This window comes from Ipomoea nil, unplaced genomic scaffold (assembly GCF_001879475.1).
Source record: "Ipomoea nil cultivar Tokyo-kokei standard unplaced genomic scaffold, Asagao_1.1 scaffold0482, whole genome shotgun sequence".
NCBI lineage: Eukaryota > Viridiplantae > Streptophyta > Magnoliopsida > Solanales > Convolvulaceae > Ipomoea > Ipomoea nil.
The window spans coordinates 1,721,760-1,742,756 of record NW_017616910.1 but is presented as its reverse complement, the minus strand read 5'-3'; the positions used below and the strand labels follow the sequence as shown (position 1 = coordinate 1,742,756).

The following is a 20,997-nucleotide window of genomic DNA, read 5'->3' as shown; positions in this document are numbered from 1 at the left end:
ATGGAGAGGAAGACAGTGATGGAGAGCGAGAGTTGTGATGGAGATGGAGAAAGACGCATAAGAGTTGTGATGGAGAGGGAGAGTTGTGATGGAGAAGGCACGGAGAAGGGTCAGAAGCTACGCAGATTTTCGAGGCAAAATTAATTACACGTTATAATTATAGTAATTGCGAAAATTACAAAACAATCCCTAATGTATTCTTAAGTCTGATGCACGTGGCAAAAAAGCCCAATTCATCTGGACCATTCATCTAAACTAATTAAGGGTCAGAAAAGGTGCTCACGAGCTCATCTGCCAAGGGGGTGTGCACCGGATCCAAAATCTCTCTCTATATATATATATGGTGAGAATCAAGTGAGGACATAACCTTAGATGATGACGTGAGGATTAATCTAGACTATTAAATCAAAATAAAGCATGGCTGAGATTAAAAGGAATAAATCACACGGATTAAGGAAACAAATCACTTTAAAATATTAAAAAGTATAAATTTGTGGGTAAATTAGTCTTATAAGAATTTGTGCATTACTATACAAATTGTTGTGCATTTCTATACAGAGTGTTGTGCATCGAATAAGTCTATATTTGTTATAATTAATTGAAGGACAATTATACTTCTAGTATTGAGTTATTCAATAACAATGAAAGTAATCCTTATGTTTGGGAAGAATGAAAGTAATCCTTATATTAGTGCCTAAACTATTACCAAAATGACTCTATGATCAACACATAATACTTCTAGATTCTATGAACGAGTGAGTAAAACATAATTCTCGTCTTACCAAAAAAGAAAAAAAAACATAATTCTTGTTCTAATTCTTGATTTTGTCGCACAAGATATTTTTAGTGTAATTTACTTCTCATGTGGAGTTTGTAAGTTGCCATCAAAGGTGTCAATATTGTGTGGGATAAGAGGTTCGTGAATGTTATGATGGATTATTCATGAATAGTTGTTAGGTTAACCACAATAGTGGTTGTTCGTTTTAGGGTTGTTTGGGCCCAGGAGGTCCAACACAACCTTAGTTGGTAGATACACCTTTCAACAAAGCTGCTAAAAATAGAATAAAAGTAAGTAGTTGTAGTGAACGTGTTTCTTTATTCTCTTGGCATGGACTCGCCCCGTTTATAAGGGTGAAGGGGCCTTTATATAGTAAACTCATCTCTCCGCCGAGTTAATGTACATCGAAGACTGCCAAGGCTAATTATACCTTGGGGCCGTTGGGTGCCGTTACCGGGTCGCCCAACGGCTCCTTGGGCTTCCCTAACGGTTCGCTTGGCCGAGCCCTTTGAATGCTGCAATGAATGCTTCTCAACGGCTCTAAGCCGAGTCTTTTCCTTAGCCGGGGCCTGGGCCGACTTCTGGACTCGGCCCAAGCCCATACCGGACCTTACCACTGACTCATTTTCTCGCTTTCTAGGCCGCTTCTTACCCATTCTGGGCCTCTTCTCTTGGGCCTTCCTTCTTGGGCCGGGGTCCTCACCCCATCAGTGGTTTTTTGAGTGGTTTTTCAGGAGGCGATGCTTATGTAGAGGAGAGAGAATCAGTTTGGTCTTTAGTGGAGGACCTTGGTTTTTGTTCCTTATGTGGATCCTACCAAAAAAAGGAAAAAAAAAAATAAGCAGAAGAAGCAAAGTTTCCTCGCGTGAGGCGCAAATCTTGCACCCAATCAGGCACTGCGTGCGTTCGACTGGACGTGTAAATCATTTTTTGTAGTTCAATTCGGTGAGATATCATTTTCTTGTCCCTATGAGAAAACTACTGTGCTGCATGCACCCATAATTGCACCTACCTACCGGAATCCGTTGAAAAAGTTTGTTTCCGATGCGTCGTCGCCGGCACCAGTAAATCGGAAACAGGCCCCAACGTTCTCGGATGAGGAGAAGATAGAACATATGAGATTCGCACAAGTGAAGAGTAAGAAGGATTTTGTTCACTACGAGAGAGTGGATGGGAAAGAGATAAACGTGGTTGAAGGTGTTGAATTACATACTGAAATTTTCGACGCAAAAGAGCAAATGAAGATTGTTGAATGTGTGTACAAGTATCAACAATTGGGTCGGAAAGGGCAGCTTAAAGGTATATATATATATAAGCAATGTTAATAGTCCATTAGATATTATGAAAATGGGAATCAATGATTATATCTTACTTATGTGTTTAACTCTTTAATTTGCAGCAAGAACATATTATGAACCAAAGAAGTGGATGGGGCGCAAAGGGCGTACAATTATTCAATTTGGTGGTTGTTATAATTATGCAGTGGTAAAAATACTTGATATTATATTCATATTCCTTATTACCTTTTCTTTTTTGAGTAGCTTATCGTATACTCTATATTATTATGGTTTTGTGATAGGACAAAAATGGCAATCCTCCTGGGATAATAAGAGATGAAGAAGTGGATCCATTGCCTGCTTTATTCAAACAAATGATTAAGCGGATGGTCAAATGGCATATTTTGCCTCCAACATGTATCCCTAATAGCTGCATTGTGAACATTTACAATGAGGGTGACTGCATTCCTCCTCATATCGACCATCACGACTTTATTCGACCGTTTTGCTCTGTATCGTTTCTATCAGAATGCAATATTATTTTTGGCTCGAGTTTGAAGATTCTTAATCATGGCATTGGAGAATTTTTCAGTCCAATCTCGGTACCTCTACCAGTCGGGTATGTTATTCAATATCTTTGATCTATCTAATTCATATATAATGAGACCGAAAATGTGGAAATCATGAAAATAGAAGTCTCTTAACTGTACTTTGAATTATTATAATGCAGATCGGTGCTTGTTTTACAAGGTAATGGAGCTGATGTTGCAAAGCATTGTGTACCTCGTGTTCCATCTAAAAGGTACGTAAATCATTAAATGACATTAATAAATTAAGATCAATTCAGCATTCTTCTTATATTATATTCTTTTGCCTATGAGGTACTAATCTTTCTTCTTACTTCTCTTATTGCAGAATTTCCATTACTTTTAGAATGATGGATGAAAGCAAATTGCCTTACAACTACAAACCTGACCCAGAGCTTATGAAAATTCAACCTATTGTTCTTCGTCCCCTTCAATTTAAAGAATCATCAACTCCACAAAGAGTTGGCAAGAATGAAAAGGTAGTCAAGCATGATAAACCCTATTATTCTTCTCATGCACATGCAACCTACCAAAACATTATCGCTACAAACGAAGAATTTCCTCCCCTCTCGAAAGCTACAGTTCTTCAAGCAAGAACAAGAGTACTAATCATATAGTCATTACTAATTTTTTTACGCGCATTGCACGAATGGAATAATGCCCAATGATTATTTTTAAATAAGTATTTCAAGTATATCAATGCAATATTATATCGGAGATGTTCATGCATATGTAAATAAATATTGAATTTGTTTATTTAAATCGGTAATTCAAAATATATAAATGCAAGATAATATTGAATTTTCTAATCGATATTTGGTAGTGGTAGTTTTCCCTACACGTTTCATGCATTGTGAGATGTGTGTCATAAGTTATCATGTGAAAGTATTGAACAAAATATTAATATTTATTATATTTGTATAAAATACTTGGTAAATAAATATATATAATGTATTTTGTATTATAACTTTGATATTTAATTACAAGATAATGTAAAAAGAAGACAATGGACAATGCAGTGAATATAATAAATTAATAAATTTGAAGGTAATGAATCTTCGAATTGTAAAAAATAAAGATAATACAACTAATAAAATTATATCTATTTTTAAATTTTTTATAATGAATAATTTTTTTTTTTAAATAAAGGCATTATATATAGACATCTAATTCTAAATTAATTAAATGCATATGTATTTTTTTTTGTTGTATCTAATACTTTATTTAGTTTAATAAGAGTAATAAAGTGGCGTACATACTTTTCATCAACAATAACACAATCATTGATTTTTTTTTTTTAAAATTTGCATTCGTTGTTGAGACAAATTGTTTTGAGAGTGTGTCAATGACAATTGATACAATTCCTGTCAATATAGGATATAATAAATAATTCAAAATATATAGTTACAATAGATATTGTTATAATAATATAGTAAAAATTAACTTACAATTTTTTTCTTATAAGTTTTCATGCATTGATAAAATTCTGATGTCTAAACTTGTTCAATTAGAGCCAGCGGGATGTCAGCATTGTCATTCGTTAGAAAATTATCCTACCGTTTTAGAGTCTAGTTGTAATTGTATTTATGATCAACAATTTTGTAGTTAGGTCGCGCAGGCCTGACAATGATGTAAGAACAATTTTGTCTGATAAAAAAATAATAGTATAATATTTGTAAAGTAATGTACAATAATTGTACCATTATAAAAATACATACAAAAAATATTAATACCATAACGACCTAAATCATACTAATAATGCAAAAGTATAATTGAAATATTAATTTTTTTTTCTGATCTAAATAATCAAAAGAAGATTAATTAAACAAAAAAAAAAAAAAAAAAAAAAAAAAAAAAAAAAAACTTAACCTAAATATGTTTTTTTTTTTTTTAAATGCATAAAAATCAAATGATTTTTAAAGTTCTTGATTTATAATCTTTGATGCTTAACTTTGAATCTTATATATTTAGTGAGACTAATTATTTGAACAAAGTTTATGTTAAATTTTATATTATATATATTTTAACATATTCGTAGTATATGTTTAACAATTATGCCAACTCTAATTGGGATGTGGTTCGAAACTAAGACTTTTCTTATAGAAATTAATGTGCAAGTTAAAATAATAAATAGTTAACGGAATATTCCGTTACTAAAGTTTATGCTAACGGAATTTAGGTTATTTAAGGGAAGAAAATAATATAATAGAGGGTAAATAAGAAAAATCAATAAAAAATACTAAAATAAAAATAATATGAACCATTCATTTTAAGAAACAATAGTATAATATGAACCATTCATTTTAAGAAACAATAGGACCGGCATTTTTTTTTGTTCCAGTTAAGGGCCTAACATTATTCGCTCTTATTAGAATTGTAGATTGTAGATAGATAGATTGTAGATACTGGCCATCATAAACAGTTTAGCTTGTACCCTTACAGGGCGTTTGGTTGGAGGGATTTTAAATTTCCTTCCTACTTAATTCCCACCTAATTCCAAAGACCATTAATTCTGTAGTTTGATTGGAGGGAATTGCAATTCCCCAATTTTCATGGAATTAAAATCCCATGTCCCCCCTGGTATTTTAATTCCTGGGAAAAAAGATAGTGATGAGTCAAAATTACCCCTTCCTTTTTTAACCTAAAATTAATGTCCAACAACAATAATGGACATTTTTGACTTTATACTACTTATTCCCTTTCAATTCCCATATATACCAAACATTGGAATTGAAATTCCCAGTAATTCTATACCTGTCAACCAAACACTGGAATTTAAATTCTCACTTTATTCCCAGTAATTCAACTCCCATGGAATTACAATTCCCTTCCCACATAATTCTCCCCTCCAACCAAACGCCCTGTTACTGTTTGGATAACATATATATTCTTGTATAAACAGTTTTGTACCGTATTTGAATAACTGGTCATTTATGGTGTTGATTAAGACTGTAAATTTTATTAAAATTATATTAGGTATTACTCTATTGAATATTTAAATATATAAATAGAATTGTTAATTATTTTTCAACACAAGTGACAAGACAGAGATTATATATATAAATTGATTTGACCATATGAATGTCCCAGACTCCCAGTACTCTCACGAGTTCTGGCCCAAAATTTGGTCCCCATCAGTACTCAGCGATATATATATATATATATATATATATATATATATATATATATATATATATATATATATATATATATATATATATATATATATATATATGGTGAGAATGATCTAACCTTAGATGAGGACGTAAAGATTAATTTAGACCATTAAATCAAAATAAAGCATGACTGAGATTAAAAAGAACAAATCACAAGGATTAAGGAAACAAATTTCTTTAAAATATTAAAAAATATAAATTATGGGTAAATTAGTCTTATAAGAATTTGTGCATTACTATACAAATTGTTGTGCATCGATAAGTCTATATTTGTTATAATTAATTAAAGGACAATTATACTTCTAGTATTGAGTTATTCTATAACAATGAAAGTAATCCTTAGGGGAAGAATGAAAGTAATCCTTATATTAGTGCCTAAACTATTACCAAAATGACTCTATGAACAACACATAATAGTTCTAGATTCTATGAACGAGTGAGTAAAACATAATTCTAGTCTTACCAAAAAAAAAAAAAAAGACCCCATAATTCTCGTACTAGAAAGTCACGAGTTCGATTATTATAAACATTCTCAGTTGATTTTGTCGCACAAGATATTTTTAGTGTAATTTACTTTTCATGTGGAGTTTGCAAGTTGCCATCAAAGGTGTCAATATTGTGTGGGATAAGAGGTTCGTGAATGTTATGATGGATTATTCATGAATAGTTGTTAGGTTAACCACAATAGTGGTTTTTGGAGTGATTTTTCAGGAGGCAATGCTTATGTAGAGGAGAGAGAATAAGTTTGGTCTTTAGTGAAGGGCCTTGGGTTTTGTTCGATATGTGGGCCCCACCAAAAAAGGAAAAAAAAAAATAAGAAGAAGAAGCAAAGTTTCCTCGCGTGAGGCGCAAATCTTGCACCCAATCAGGCACTGCGTGTGTTCGACTGGACGTGTAAATCATTACTTTTTTATTTTTTTTTTATTTTTTTTTTTCGTTTTCCCCTTTCCTCCCATCTTCTATTTTATAGTCACACTTACAAAAATTGGTCAAAAACTACAAGTATTGGGAATGTTCCATAACTAGTTATTGAGGAATAGCATGCCTTGTGTTCTTCCTCAATGTTTTGGAGTCATATAAGCACACAATGAGGTGCAAGTGGGACGTAAAAGTTGTGCATGTCTTTAGAGAATAAAATCAAGTTACCAATTTTATTGTGCAAAGCCCCTTCCAAATTGAGAGACATTTTAAAGGATAACAAAAATCATATTTCTTAGTTATAATGAGTCATTTCCATTGTATTGGAAGCTCAAATTGGTCCAGTCTAAAATGTTGAGGCAACCACGTACACAATGGACCCAAAGGCCCACATTTGTTGCTTCGGCCCATAGCACAAATCAAATTTCTCAGGCCCATAACCCAAATCAAGTGCTTCAGCCCATGGCCCAAATCCATCGATAGTTATTGGTGGACCGTGGAGCTGTGTGGATCACGGTCTAAAACGACGTCGTTTCGCGTAATTTTTTTCACACGATCCATTGCAACATACAATTTCATAACTCATAAAGTACATTATCTTATCCCAGAAATTTCATTATTCTAATACATATACATTATTCTAACAAATAAAGTACATTATTCTAACCACTATTGTAAAAATCGGCCTAGGCGCTAGGCGCCCCTAGGCCGTTCCACTTTCACTACTAGGCGCCCAAAAATCGGCCGGCCGCCTAGGCGAAATCGGTCAAAGTCGGCCAACTCGGCCAAGTCGGTCGATTTCTTCCGATTTTGACCGATGTCGTCTAGTCCAGCCGTACATAGACTAGTTTGATAATTTGAATCTTTGGATAATTAAAGTATTTGAGTATTTCATATTTGAGTATTTTTATGTTTTAATATTATTTTGATGTTATGCCTTATAAAATATCATTATTTCATTTATTTGGATGTGTTATTTGATTGAATGTTGGAAACAGCCTCATTAAAATTGTCAAACTACAAGTATCCCACTATTTTTTTGGCGCTCGCCTAGCGCCGCCTAGATTCCGCCTAGGCGCCGCCTAGTCCGCCTAGGCGCTGCCCTGGCACCCGACTAGCGCCTATCGCCTACTGCAACCATGATTCTAACGCATAATGTATATTATTTTAACTCATAATATACATTATTCTAACTTATAAAATTCAACGACATCATTTTAAACTGTGGTTCACACAGCTGTATGGACCGGGACACAATAATTTGCCCCAAATCAATCCTTCTCATATTCTTCCACAGGCTTATTCTGTTTAGCTAGAGTTTATTAACAAATAATAATAAAAAATAAAAAATAAAATTGGGAAGTTTTGGCTATAAAATTTATTGAAAATAAAAGAAATTTAATTTTTTTTTTTTTTGCTTTTTATTAGGTTTTAGAAATCAGTTGTTAAAATTGTTTTAAAATTTGCTCAACTTATACTTTTTAAAATAAATATGATGTAATCAATTATGAACACACGACTCGTAACTCAGATAAACGTGATCCCTTAATTTAAAAAGTCACCAAAATCGTCCATGCATTTAACAAAATTTTTAAATTAACAAAATTGATAAATATCAAAATCGTCATCTATATTCAACACTTCTATTTTATTCTTCCCAACTAATTAAGTGTGGCCATTCTTTAAGACTGTATTTAGGATAGTGGTAAAATCGAAGTGGTTAAAGACAAGTAATAACGGTGAAAGTAAAGCAGTGTAAATATTCCATTCACATTATACCTTTACCTATTGAGTTGAAATTTTTGAGATTGGAGTGTAAATTGCTCCAATTACAAAAATTTGAACTGAAAAAATAAAAGTTGCGTGAATCGTTTCAAATTTCCTCTCAAATCTACTCTCAAAGTCTACCAGTCACACATGTCTAAATTCATAGCCATCAAATTAATATTATACTTAAATATGGTTTTATCTTTTTTCTTTCTTTCTTTTCATTTTGACATATTGTTGACTTTTCTTTGTGAAATGTTGAAAATTTTGAGGATCAAAATAAAAAATTTGTTTGGTAATCTACCTGCAAATACCTGGCAGGTTTAGTGGTAATGATGATTATGTCATATAATCTTGTTGGTAATAGTAATAGTAATATAGATATATATACCATATCCCTTGCTTTATTGGTGCTAACTTTAATTAATTCAAGTAAATTGTAGTATGTAATTGTCATTTAGTGATTTTGTAGTCTATACCCTTTTGTGACAATAATTATTTCTTCCTACATTTGCCAGGTTTTTAAAAAAAAATTAAAAAGAAAATCACAAACAAAATGCCTTGTACCGTATGGAAGTGTTTTAATGACTTTTTTAGTATTATTGATTATGTTACAATGTAGTATCTGTTCGTAACTACTTTCTCAACTTACTGAAACACAAGGAGAGCTGCATTTGCTTCTTTCGGAAAGAGCACTGCATTTATTTTTTCTGGAATGAACACTTTCGGCAATAATTAACCAAGAAATTGAATGGCATAACCAAATGTGATACAAATTACATAGTCAGGCATCTAATTAGAAAATTTTAATAGTCAATGATTATATGTGAGTCATATATAATAGTCAGGGAACCAAAACTGAAATTTGTTCCAACTATTTATATATGTTCATGCTATATTGACTCATAAGTTGAGCTTCTTAATATAACATAAAGTATAACCAAATCAAATCCAATTATAACTAGTTGGTGTGTATGCAAGTAGTAGTAAAAACCTTAGGTTGAGTGGTGTGTGGGCAATAAGCCAAAAAATGAAAAGTAGAATTAAGAGGTAGGTGTGAATATTATGCAAAATGATGTGTATAATCCTATGACAGACACAATAAGCAAATTGGTGCTTAGACCAATAATGTTTATGCCAAGACAAAACTCATGATTATATAGCAACATTCCAGCCTTACATTCCCCCACCATTCACATGTTTCCTCCCCTAATGTCTAAACAATTTTTGCAATCCCAATAATGCTAACCTTGTTAGTTAGATTAAATATTATTCTCGAATTAAGGTAAAATTGAATAATTAACCTAGTTACATTAAGATTGAATAGTTAAAACAATTATAGTGAGATCTAAGCAGTTAAATTGCTTCAGTCGTATTATTCTGGTAAGATTTTACTATCACCCTTTCAATTAATTGTGTTTGAGATCGTAGCGGTGAATCAGTAGTCTAACCATTCTCTCAAGCACAGTCTAAATCTTACGATTTAAGAAACACATAGCAAGTAAAAAATGCATGACAATGTCATACTAGCAATGTTGGCGGTAAACAATAGTACGTGAAACCTAAAAAGCATGAAGGTCAAATTGTAAATGATCATGATGAGAAGTCATTCATCGGATCATCACATGTCATAACATCCTTTCAAATATATTTAATGAAGTAACTCCAAACCTATCCTATTTAAAAAATTATATTACTACACGTAAAGAATAAAAACGTTGTGTTTATCATTTCAAAGATTTCTACTTATAAGTTTTCTCAAAATCACTCATGAGTTGCTCTCAAATTTCAATATCGTGTATCCTCTAGCTCAATAGACCATGATAACTTGTACAAAATTCAACTATTAAGATTAAGACAATTCCTACTTCGTAGGTAAAAGTACATATCTATCCACCTAATGCATCCCTTGCCAGTTGCCACACCCCAATGCTGTTACTTATCTCAATTTATTAAGATATGATATAAATCGAAAATGATGTACAATATATATATATATATATGTGTGTGTGTGTGTGTGTGCGCGCGTGTGTGTGTGTGTATGTATGGTTTGGTTCCTGTACAGACAAACCTTCATGTGCGGATGTACGGTCATGCATCACTAGGTATGCAAGAATATACTATCACGTGTTCATAAATGCATTAAGGTGGTGCATTTTTGTGATACATTTATGCATTTCACCCTAGTGCAATTTTGAACACTTTACATTTATGCATATCTAATGGTGCATGATCGCATGTCTCGGAGTTGTGGTGTTTTTTGTGATGCATTTGTGCAATTCGCACGGCCACACGAGAACATGACACCACATTTGAACCAGTATATATATACATATACACACACATTGTACATCATTTTCAATATTAAATATAATTGATATTGATATATTTAGTAAATAATAATTAATATAAATATTGTTTTCCTTACAAATTTACAGGGCATTTGGTTGGAGGGATTTTAAATTCCCTTCCCACTTAATTCCCACCTAATTTCAAAGGCCATTAAATTCCGTAGTTTGGTTGGAGGGAATTGCAATTCCCCCATTTTCATGGAATTAAAATCCCATGTCCCCCCGGTATTTTAATTCCTGGGAAAAAAAAGATAGTGATGAGTCAAAATTACCCCTTCCTTTTTTAACTTAAAATTAATGTCTAACAACAATAATGGACATTTTTGACTTTATACTACTTATTCCCTTTCAATTCCCATGTATACCAAACATTGGAATTGAAATTCCCAGTAATTCTATTCATGTCAACCAAACACTGGAATTTAAATTCCCACTTTATTCCCAGTAATTCAACTCCCATTGAATTACAATTCTTTTCCCACATAATTCCCTCCCTCCAACCATACGCCTGTTATAGTTGGTTAATGAATAGTGCGGCGCTTTTTATTTATTTATTAATTAATAATTGCATTATGATTTTATTTGAAAATTACATTTTTAGTCTCTTTGTGACCGAAGTGCATGTTCAATCATTTATTTATTTGAAGTGTAGATTTTTTTGAAACATTTGAAGTGTAAATTTAGTCATTTAATTATTATAAAAAATGATAGATTCGAGTTTTTCAAAGATGAAATTCACCACCAATATGTTGATTAATAACATGAATACTTTGGTCATAAGATATCAAATTCGTTACTTTGATAATAATTGAAGGAGTACATATGCATCGCAAATAGGTGAAGAATTAAACTTACAATAGAGTCATAACTAATAAACTAAAAAAGTCAATTTTCTTTTTTCATATAACATTCCATACTTGACTGTTGCGAGACAATTCGAGTTCTACATGAGTCATATCTACGAGGTTTGACTCTTACTCATGGCAAGGTTTGACTCAGTGCCCTTTCACATAATATATATCAATACATTGAGGCATTTACACTAGGTATTAATTCTCTCACCTGGATGGTCATTGAATTATCGTGATTTAACTATTTCATATGAATTATGAAATGGTAATATAATTAATAAATAAAAAATATATAATTTCGGCGATACAATATTGCGGGTCCCAGTGTCCCACACACTCGTCACCAATAATTGATCATTCTCCTAATCCTATCTGTATTCTCGCTGGCATACTCTCTCTCTCTCTCTCTTCCTCTGTGTCTTCTTCTTCTTCTTCTTCTATTCATCTCTAACTCTGTTGTAGCCATTTTTCTCTCTCTTCAACTCTTCTTAAACCCTAGCCTTGATTTTCTCTCTCTAAACCACCACCCCCAAAGAACTCCTATGTTTTGACCCGACCCGAGACAAAAACCATGCTGCCCACGTCACTCCACCTTCCCGCGGGTTTGGGTCTGTGCCTCTCCGTTCTCCTGTGCTGTCTCTCGTGTTTAGCGGTGTGCGAGTCGTCTATATACGAGGTGCTGAAGGCCCACGGGCTGCCCATGGGGCTGCTGCCGAAGGGGGTGACGAACTTCACGCTCGACAACTCCGGCAAATTCGTTGTCCATTTGGATCAGGCCTGTAATGCCAAGTTCGAGAACGAAATTCACTACGATATGAACGTTTCCGGGACTCTCAGTTACGGGTTGATCGGCGGGCTGTCCGGGATTTCGGCGCAGGATTTGTTCCTGTGGTTCCCGGTTAAGGAAATCCGGGTCGATGTGCCCAGCTCCGGGTTGATTTACTTCGATGTTGGCGTGGTGTCCAAGCAGTTCTCTTTGTCCTCCTTCGAGACTCCCAGAGATTGTGTTGCTGTTCAGCTTACTGATCTCGGGGATGGGCAGCACATAGCGGAATCTGCTTCAAAGGTCTTTTCTTTTTCTTTTTCTTGATCCCTCATTCTTTGATTTTGTTGTATTGCAGTGGTGCCAATCAATTGAAATGGAAAAAAAAAACAAAAAAAGTTGTTCCCAATTTCTGCTTCATATAAAAAATCCCATCTTCAATTGTACATTGAATAACTGGGCTGCAACATTCAATTTGTTCTACTTTTGGAAATGTATGTTTTGATGTTGGTGAAAGTTGATTATTTCTATAAGTTGTGATTAGTTCTTGGTGGTGCAGAATATCAAGAACCAGTCTTTTTTGTTTAATTTGTGTTTATAAATTATAAGGATCTGTATGATTCATGGTGTTGGTTGATGGGGGATGTGCTCTTTACTGATGTGATTTTGGTTGTTTGGTTATGAGCAGAATACATTTGGGGTTGGGGAGCTCCAATACAAGGTTGAACACACAGATAGTAGCAGGGCGGTTTTGTAGAATTCAGAGATGGGGATAGTTCAAATTTCACAATAGCTCAGTTCTGAGTCAATGGTTCTTCTGTTATTCCTTGTTTCTACTTGTCTGGCAGAAGTTCAGGTTTAGCAGGTCCATACGCTGCATTTGGGTGTGCTTGCTTGCTTGTGGTTTTTGTGTATAGTGCATAGTCTGCAAAGTAGTCATATGCCGGCTCGAGTCTTCAAGATTGTTGTCACCAATGAATGAAACAGAAAGGGGGAGAATGTGAATGGAAGGGAAATGCCAGAGTCATGTAGTGTGTTGTAGTGCATGGAGAGGCAGGGGAGATAGTGAAAACAAGGACATCTGAGTAAAGTGATCAGTTGGTAAATTTGCAGAACAAAAAAAAGAGGTTTGTTTCTTTGTTTTATTTGTTAAATATGGACATAATGTGGTTGTTAATGGATTACCCTTTTGTAGTTGAGGAAGAAGATATAGTTATTGAAATAAAGAAAAACATCAATTTGGTTTATATTCTTGTATATTTGTCCCTATTCCTTGCCTGCAATCTTGATTTGAAACTTGAATAGGCTGAATGCTATGGTCCATTAACTTGTTTTGTTTAGGTTGGTGGGAGTAAACAAATACTCCCAATGGGAGTGGCCTATTGGCCTTCTTGGTTCGAGCCGGTCAGCTATGGGCAACCTAAGCTGGTTTACCTCTTTGTGGTCCTTTGCCGGCTAGAGTCACAAGGCGGGGTTTACCCAGTCTCTTGGATAGTGGCTGCGGGTTTCCCTCCGTAACTCAAAATACTGCCAATGGGAGTGACCTATTGGCCTTCTTGGTTTGAGCCGGTCAGCTATGGGCAACCTAGGCTGGTTTACCTCTTTGTGGTCCTTTGCCGGCTAGAGTCACAAGGCGGGGTTTACCCAGTCTCTTGGATAGTGGCTGCGGGTTTCCCTCCGTAACTCAATACTGCCAATGGGGGTGGCCTATTGGCCTTCTTAGTTTGAGCCGGTCAGCTATGGGCAACCTAGGCTGGTTTACCTCTTTGTGGTCCTTTGCCGGCTAGGATCACAAGGCGGGGTTTATCCAGTCTCTTGGATAATGGCTGCGGGTTTCCCAACGTAACTCAAAATACTGCCACCATGTTTGATATGCCATTTTCTTCATATTCTGCAGATTCACTTCACATTTCAACTATTACATACATTGTTTCTTGATCCCTTGATTCTTGTGGTGCATAGTTGTGGCCTCAAGTTTGAATTCTCACACTTCCTATAAAGCAAAAAACTCCATAACAATGGCTGCTAAGCTTTGGTAGGCCAGTTGGATTAGTGCAATTTCTGGCTGGCACAGCACATGAGATTGTGGGTGTCTTTCACTCTTATCATTCATCTAAATTCTTGACTACCATTTTCTCATGTTTGGTGTGCATCTGCATTCATATCAAATGAAGTGTGTTGTAGCTGGCAACCCCATGTTCCTTTCTTTAACTCTTACAAGTGCAACTTCTCCCACATGCCCTAATTTGATTGGAGAAAGAAAAGAAAATGAACGAAAACTATAGGTCATATTTCGTTTTGAACCAATCCGAACATATTATCTGAACAGAACGGAAAAAAGTGAGAGTGCATGTAGTATTATTCGGTATGAAAATGCTTTTTGGTTTTGTTCATTATTATACATATTGAGTGTATGTATCACCTGATGGTACTTGTTTGATGATGTTTGACATGACATGACACACAAATTTATCTGTATATGGGGAAAGCACATGAGGAAGCAATTTGTAGTTAGATGACAAATGATGGTCAGGTGGACTGGAAATTTGAATTAAATGCCAAATTGTCATTGGGGAAGCTAAAGCTATCAACCCCCCCCCCCCCCCTCCCCCCCCTCTTGTCTTTTTTATGGATTTTTATTTATTTATTTATTTTTGGGAAACTTTGATGGATTTCTTTCTCACCCAATTTGTCTACATGCTACAACCCTTCCTTGGCAATTAACATGGCTGCCCTTTTCATTTTCTTTTTCTTTGGACTCAAGAAAATTGGATAATGATATTGTTGAAGATCAATGCTATAAATAGAATTTTTATGGTTTCCAGTCTTTTGTGTCAGATATAGTTATATATGTTGTGGAAAGTATTTTTCCTTGAATTAATAAGAATTCTACATATCCAATTGCCTACCTCCATTAATAAAAATGCGCGGTAAATTGTACCATGGACCAAGGTCTTTGTATCTGTAGTTGAACATTCTGTACCTCCAATTATAGTTTCTGTATCTATAACTATCATATTATGTAACCTTTAGATTCTGTATATAGTTGACACATTTTGTACCTGCAGTTGATAGTTTCTGCACCTGTAACTATCATATTATGTGTCAGTAATTATCAAGTTATTGAATGTGTTAACTGAAAGTATAAAATTTTTATATTAGTGTTCACAATACAATTGAAAATGCCATCATTGCATTGGGTTGGGTTGCAAGTATAAATAGACTTCCCTGCCCACTTAAAAGAGCCATTTTCTACTTTTGATTCACTCATATTCACTTGTATTCTTACAATGATAGTTACTCATTTACTCAGATAGGTCTAGTCTACACTAGACAAACTGAATGACTTGTTATTGACTTATTAATATATTAGTGTAACTCTAGACTTCTATAACTTGGTCTAACTTATGTTATTATGTACAATTTTATAATGCACATGATATGATAAGTTATGACATTGTTTGGTTCTAATTTCAACATTTTGCATTACTTGATATAATATATATTTTTATGTCTATTACAAGTTTAAGGTTTTAGTTATGTTACCTACAACATTATAACCTCCATTTGATTCACGGAAAATAAGTTTAAAAATTAGCTATAAGTTCTCATCCACCTCAATGGACAACCTTTTAATTTACATTATATAATAAATAATAATGAATGATGCACTTTAAGAAGTATAGATATTTCAAAAGTATACAAGTATAAAAACAAGTTTACAATCTTTCCTTTTAGAGCAATCACATATTCACATTTGTGGATTTTTGAGGGAGTTTTTGTAGAAAAGAAAAGAATTCATGGGCTGGTTTTTAAACAAATGGGAAGTATAATTTTTGGAGTTTTTTTTCTCTGCAAATCACAATTTTTTGTGGAATTCATTTATTGAAGAAAAGAAGAAAAGACATTGTGCAAATTACGATCGTATACTACACGCTCAAACTAGACGCGTAAATTAATTAATTTTTTTTATAACTTTTTGCTCTCAGAATCTTCCCCTTCACCCCCCTCCCCCCTCTTTTTCATCTTCTCTCTCCCATGTCTTTCCCTGCAAAAACCAAACAAATGAAGTTGCTTTTATTAACTTTTCTATATATATATATATATATATATATATATATATATATATATATATATATTTTAATGTTAACTTGCAAGTAGAGTTATGACTTATGAGGCCTACTTCTTCGTGGGCCTAATGGTTTTTGGTCCTAACCCCTTGAGGCAAGTTAGAATTGATTTGTGGATTTTTGCCACATTGACATCCCCTTATGAGTGTAAAGTACAAATAAGTCACTGAATTATTTGGAAAAAAGCAATTAAGCCATCAAACTCAAATAACCCCCAAATAAGTCACTGAATCCGGAAAAAAAAGAGCAATTAACATTTTTAACAAGTTAACTCTAGGTTTTTGCTGATCGAATTGTCAAATGTTTATTTTATTTACCATTTTTTTTATTATATCCACCCACATAGTAATATATTTTAAAGTAATTATAATCAAAGTAGTTTTGTCTTGTCTAGATCTAATTTATTTATTTATTATTATTTTTTAAACAAAAGATCCAATAAAAAATAATAATAAACAAACAAATCAAATCTGGACAAGACAAAACTATTTTGATTATAATTACTTTAAAATATAATACAATCTAAGTGGATAATATTAATAAAAAAATAAATGCAAATAAAATAAACATTTGACAATCCAATCAGCAAAAATCTGGAGTTAACCTGTAAAAAATGTTAATTGCTCTCTTTTTCAGGGTTCAATGGCTTATTTGCTCCTTTTTCCGGGTTCAGTGGCTTATTTGGGGATTATTTGAGTTCGATGGCTTAATTGCTTTTTCCCAAATAGTTCAGTGGCTTATTTGTACTTTATCCCGACAAATTATACTTGGAGCATGGTTCATGTAGCAGCGTGAAGTATGATTTTAATAACATTTTAGTTTTATTGAAAATATTACTGTGTTTTCAGTTTTATTTTCCACACCCTAATTTTATTATAATAATATTAAAATATCATTTTAATTTTATTATAGCTTTATTTGACAACATATATTATTACATGAGCTCTATTTTGTAGTTTCATTTTTCACACACTAGTTTAATTATAATAATGTTAAATATTATTTTAATTACACTCAATGTTCATTTGACAATACCTGTTATTGTATGATTCTGAATTTGTTTCATTTTTCACACACACTAGTTTCATTATAACAACATTAAAATCTCATTTTAATTATACTACAATTTTTTTGATAATCATGGTCCACACAATATTATCTGGATCAAATAAAAAAGTCAAAGGAGTAGGTGTATTGAAGAAATGTGTAGAATATTGTAGGAGAGTGGAACACTTGGCAACCTCATGCATCGTTAGTTGCATGCAAAAAGGTTGTTTGTCATCTTCTAGGACGGAGTAATCAATAAGGAAACAATCAATATATATATATATGAATTAATATATAAAAACTTTTCATTCACAAATGGAATTTTAGATAAATTTGAGGGTATCCCTGCAAATACTTCCCCCTAATTTGTTGCTTTTGTCTCCGGTCATCTCCCCACTCTGCTTCTTCTTCTTTTTTCCTTTCTTTCTTCACCGGCCGGAAAATATCATCTTTTTTCCGGCGAGGGCAGAACTCATAGTCTGTACATATTTATCCCCGGAAATGTCTGTAATTCCATCGAAGTCCCTATCACTGTCCCTCAAACCCTACCGGAACAACCCCAGACCTAAGATTCCCCTCAACGCCCTGAAAAAGAGACCTTTTTGCTGCTCCCAAGCACCGGAATTCTCTCGAAACTTCAGAGGCGGCGCGTTGGTGGCGGTTGCATGTTCTACTTCCTCGCCGCTGTTTGGGAAAGTCGGGTGGCACAGAAGAGAAGGGAATTTGTCTTTGCTGTTGTTCGGAGAAAGCCGCCGTAGAACAACTGTAGCGGTGGAGGTCGAAAAGAAGGCCGATGTTTCCCAAGTGTTGTCGGCATTGCTTCCCTTTGTTGTCGCGCTCACTTCCATTGCCGCCCTTTCTCAGCCCGCCACTTTTTCTTGGTATTTATGATTTTCAGTTCATTCGTTTTGATTTTTGAAGTTGAGAGGGCTAATATGTTGACTGCCATTGTAGTTAATAGTGAAATACATGCATTTCTGTGTTCTATGCTTAAACCCTGGGCTATTAATCTTTGGTTCTCATTGATGCCATTTCAAAGTTTTCATCTTTGCAAGTAATTTTTCAATTTGGTATGTTGTTCTTTCTTCCAAAAAGGTTGAATCCCCAACCCAAGGGCCCTCACACAGCATATCTGGGAATATGTAAATCATGGTAACTCATTTGAACACACTTTGAGAGGTTGCCCCACACTTCGCCGATGAAGCTCGATCCCTGGTCATTTTTTCCAAATTTCACTCTTGTGACCAACTTGTGACCAAAGCTGCCCATGTGGGTTATATGTATGAAAGGATTTCAAGGTTGGGAATTATCTACTACCTTTTTGGGTGACGAGGGAAATCCGCAGTCATTGTTCAGACTGCCTGGCTTGTGTATTGGGTAAACTCAGGTGGTGACCCTAGTGGGGACCACAAGGACAAAATCCATAGACTCGGAGGGTGTGCATTGGGTAAACCTGCATCTCGATTCTAGTCGGGACCACAAGGGAATCTAGTCAATAGACCACTTCCATTGGGAGTCGAACATGGAATGTTGTAGTTACTAAACCAATAGGTTGATCAACTTGGCTGGAATGGCATGTGTTGGTTGTAATTTATGTTAGTACTAATTGAGCTGAAATTTTTTAGATTATTTAGTTTAATACCTTCCCTTGAGCTCTCTAGCTGGTTGCATTCTTAATGGAAAAAGATTGGTTGATGCTATTTTCAATTTTGAAGTTTTTGTGATTCTTGATTTGTGTTAATGTAAAGAGGGACTTGCAGGGTGTCAAAGGAATTGTATGCTCCTGCACTTGGAGGAATCATGTTGTCTATTGGAATCCGGCTTTCCATTGATGATTTTGCTCTAGCCTTTAAAAGGTTGCGATTTGCGAATCTCGTGACATTTTTATCACGTTGAATATCGAAATGGATTGAATTTGTTTATCGAATTCTCTCTACTTTGTTGGCTGCAGACCTGTGGCATTGTCGATTGGATTCATTGCACAATATATTGTAAAGCCAGTGCTCGGTGTGCTGGTGGCACGGGCGTTCGGGATGCCTAAAATGTTCTACGCTGGTTTCGTTCTCACGTCTTGTGTTGCGGGAGCTCAGTTATCGAGCTATGCGAGTTTCTTGAGCAAAAGCGATGTGGCCTTCAGTATACTGTTGACGAGCTCAACTACCATTGCGTCGGTTCTCGTCACTCCACTGCTAACGGGCCTTCTCGTTGGCTCTGTTGTTCCCATCGATGCGGTTGCCATGTCAAAGTCTATATTGCAGGTTGTTCTTGTGCCCGTTACTCTGGGCTTAGTCCTGAACACCTATGCTAAACCGGTTGTCTCGGTTATTCAACCCGTGATGCCAGTCGTGGCAATGGCGTGCACATCGATGTGCATTGGCAGCCCTCTCGCCATAAACCGGGCTCAAATTCTTTCCACTGAAGGCGCGAAATTGCTCGGTCCCATTTTGGCTTTCCATGCCGCGGCATTCACCTTAGGTTATTGGATTCCCAAATTTCCAATTTTTAGGTAATTGGGGATAAATTTTAATCCACTTAATGGGTGCATTTCCTCTCTGTTCTTGAATTTTGTGCTAACATTTGTTACGGTGGCAGGTTCAATGAAGGGAGCTGCAGGACAATCGCGTTATGCACAGGGATGCAGAGCTCGACTTTGGCGGGGCTGCTTGCTACTCAGTTCCTCGGGAGCACTCAAGCCGTTCCCTCAGCATGCTCAGTCATCGCGATGGCTATTATGGGCCTCTGTCTAGCCGCTTTCTGGGGAAGTGGATATCGTATCCGAGACTTGGCCTCTCTGGTAAATCGACACAAGCCCGGCCCCTTCGTCTTTCTGAAGAGATCAATAACTAGTAAGCAGCATAACTTGTAGAGGAGAATAGCTTAGAAGATGAACATGTTGGACAGCAATGACTAGTTGGTGGCTGTTCTGTGCATATTTCTCTTAGCCTGAGGTGTAATTTTGTTGTATAAATCATGTATGGCTGTATGAGTTTAGGAATGTGATGTATATTAGATTTACCAGATATGGCTTTGAATGCAACTTCTTCTTTTTGCTGACGAGGGAAATTTGCAGTCACTTTCTGAGAGTGTGCACTGTGTAAATGTCACTTTTGAGGGTGTGTACTGTGTAATTTCCGTTTTGGTTGTTTACGATTCTGAGGGTGTGCACTGCGTAAATTCTGTTTTGGTTGTCTACGATTCTGAGAGTGTACACTGCGTAAATTCTGCTTTGGTTGTCTATGATACTAAAGCTAATAGGTTGTTTTCACTGAGAGTTGAACTTAAAATTTTGTAGTTACTAAGCTAACAATTTAACTAAGTTGGTTGGATTGTCCCAAGTGTATCTTTTTCTTTG

General features: G+C 34.9%; 3 protein-coding genes across 3 annotated transcripts; all 3 read left to right on the top strand.

Annotated features, from left to right (window-relative positions):
• Positions 1 to 5,085, top strand: LOC109173509. Its single transcript, XM_019322749.1, has 7 exons — positions 1 to 109; positions 1,715 to 2,077; positions 2,178 to 2,263; positions 2,358 to 2,674; positions 2,786 to 2,857; positions 2,971 to 3,261; positions 5,047 to 5,085. The coding sequence occupies exons 1-6, from the start codon at positions 1 to 3 to the stop codon at positions 3,257 to 3,259; spliced, it is 1,236 nt and encodes a 411-aa protein (XP_019178294.1). The 3' UTR covers positions 3,260 to 3,261; positions 5,047 to 5,085.
• A 7,042-nt stretch (positions 5,086 to 12,127) lies between these two features.
• Positions 12,128 to 13,715, top strand: LOC109173855. The gene is made up of 2 exons (XM_019323191.1): positions 12,128 to 12,771; positions 13,157 to 13,715. Exons 1-2 carry the CDS (start codon positions 12,277 to 12,279, stop codon positions 13,223 to 13,225), a joined length of 564 nt encoding a protein of 187 aa, XP_019178736.1. The 5' UTR covers positions 12,128 to 12,276; the 3' UTR covers positions 13,226 to 13,715.
• A 4,233-nt stretch (positions 13,716 to 17,948) lies between these two features.
• LOC109173451 (probable sodium/metabolite cotransporter BASS3, chloroplastic) lies at positions 17,949 to 20,699 on the top strand. The gene is made up of 4 exons (XM_019322682.1): positions 17,949 to 18,526; positions 19,406 to 19,501; positions 19,597 to 20,151; positions 20,238 to 20,699. The coding sequence occupies exons 1-4, from the start codon at positions 18,147 to 18,149 to the stop codon at positions 20,509 to 20,511; spliced, it is 1,305 nt and encodes a 434-aa protein (XP_019178227.1). The 5' UTR covers positions 17,949 to 18,146; the 3' UTR covers positions 20,512 to 20,699.
• Positions 20,700 to 20,997: the final 298 nt, after the last annotated feature.

Coding starts and splice junctions, on each gene's coding strand:
- LOC109173855 (XM_019323191.1), top strand. CDS start 12,277: ATGCTGCCCACGTCACTCCACCTTCCCGCGGGTTTGGGTCTGTGCCTC. Junction 12,772..13,156: donor TAGCGGAATCTGCTTCAAAG/GTCTTTTCTTTT, acceptor GGTTATGAGCAG/AATACATTTGGGGTTGGGGA.
- LOC109173451 (XM_019322682.1), top strand. CDS start 18,147: ATGTCTGTAATTCCATCGAAGTCCCTATCACTGTCCCTCAAACCCTAC. Junction 19,502..19,596: donor TTTGCTCTAGCCTTTAAAAG/GTTGCGATTTGC, acceptor TGTTGGCTGCAG/ACCTGTGGCATTGTCGATTG. Junction 20,152..20,237: donor CCCAAATTTCCAATTTTTAG/GTAATTGGGGAT, acceptor TTACGGTGGCAG/GTTCAATGAAGGGAGCTGCA.
- LOC109173509 (XM_019322749.1), top strand. CDS start 1: ATGGAGAGGAAGACAGTGATGGAGAGCGAGAGTTGTGATGGAGATGGA. Junction 2,078..2,177: donor TCGGAAAGGGCAGCTTAAAG/GTATATATATAT, acceptor TTTAATTTGCAG/CAAGAACATATTATGAACCA. Junction 2,264..2,357: donor GTTGTTATAATTATGCAGTG/GTAAAAATACTT, acceptor GTTTTGTGATAG/GACAAAAATGGCAATCCTCC.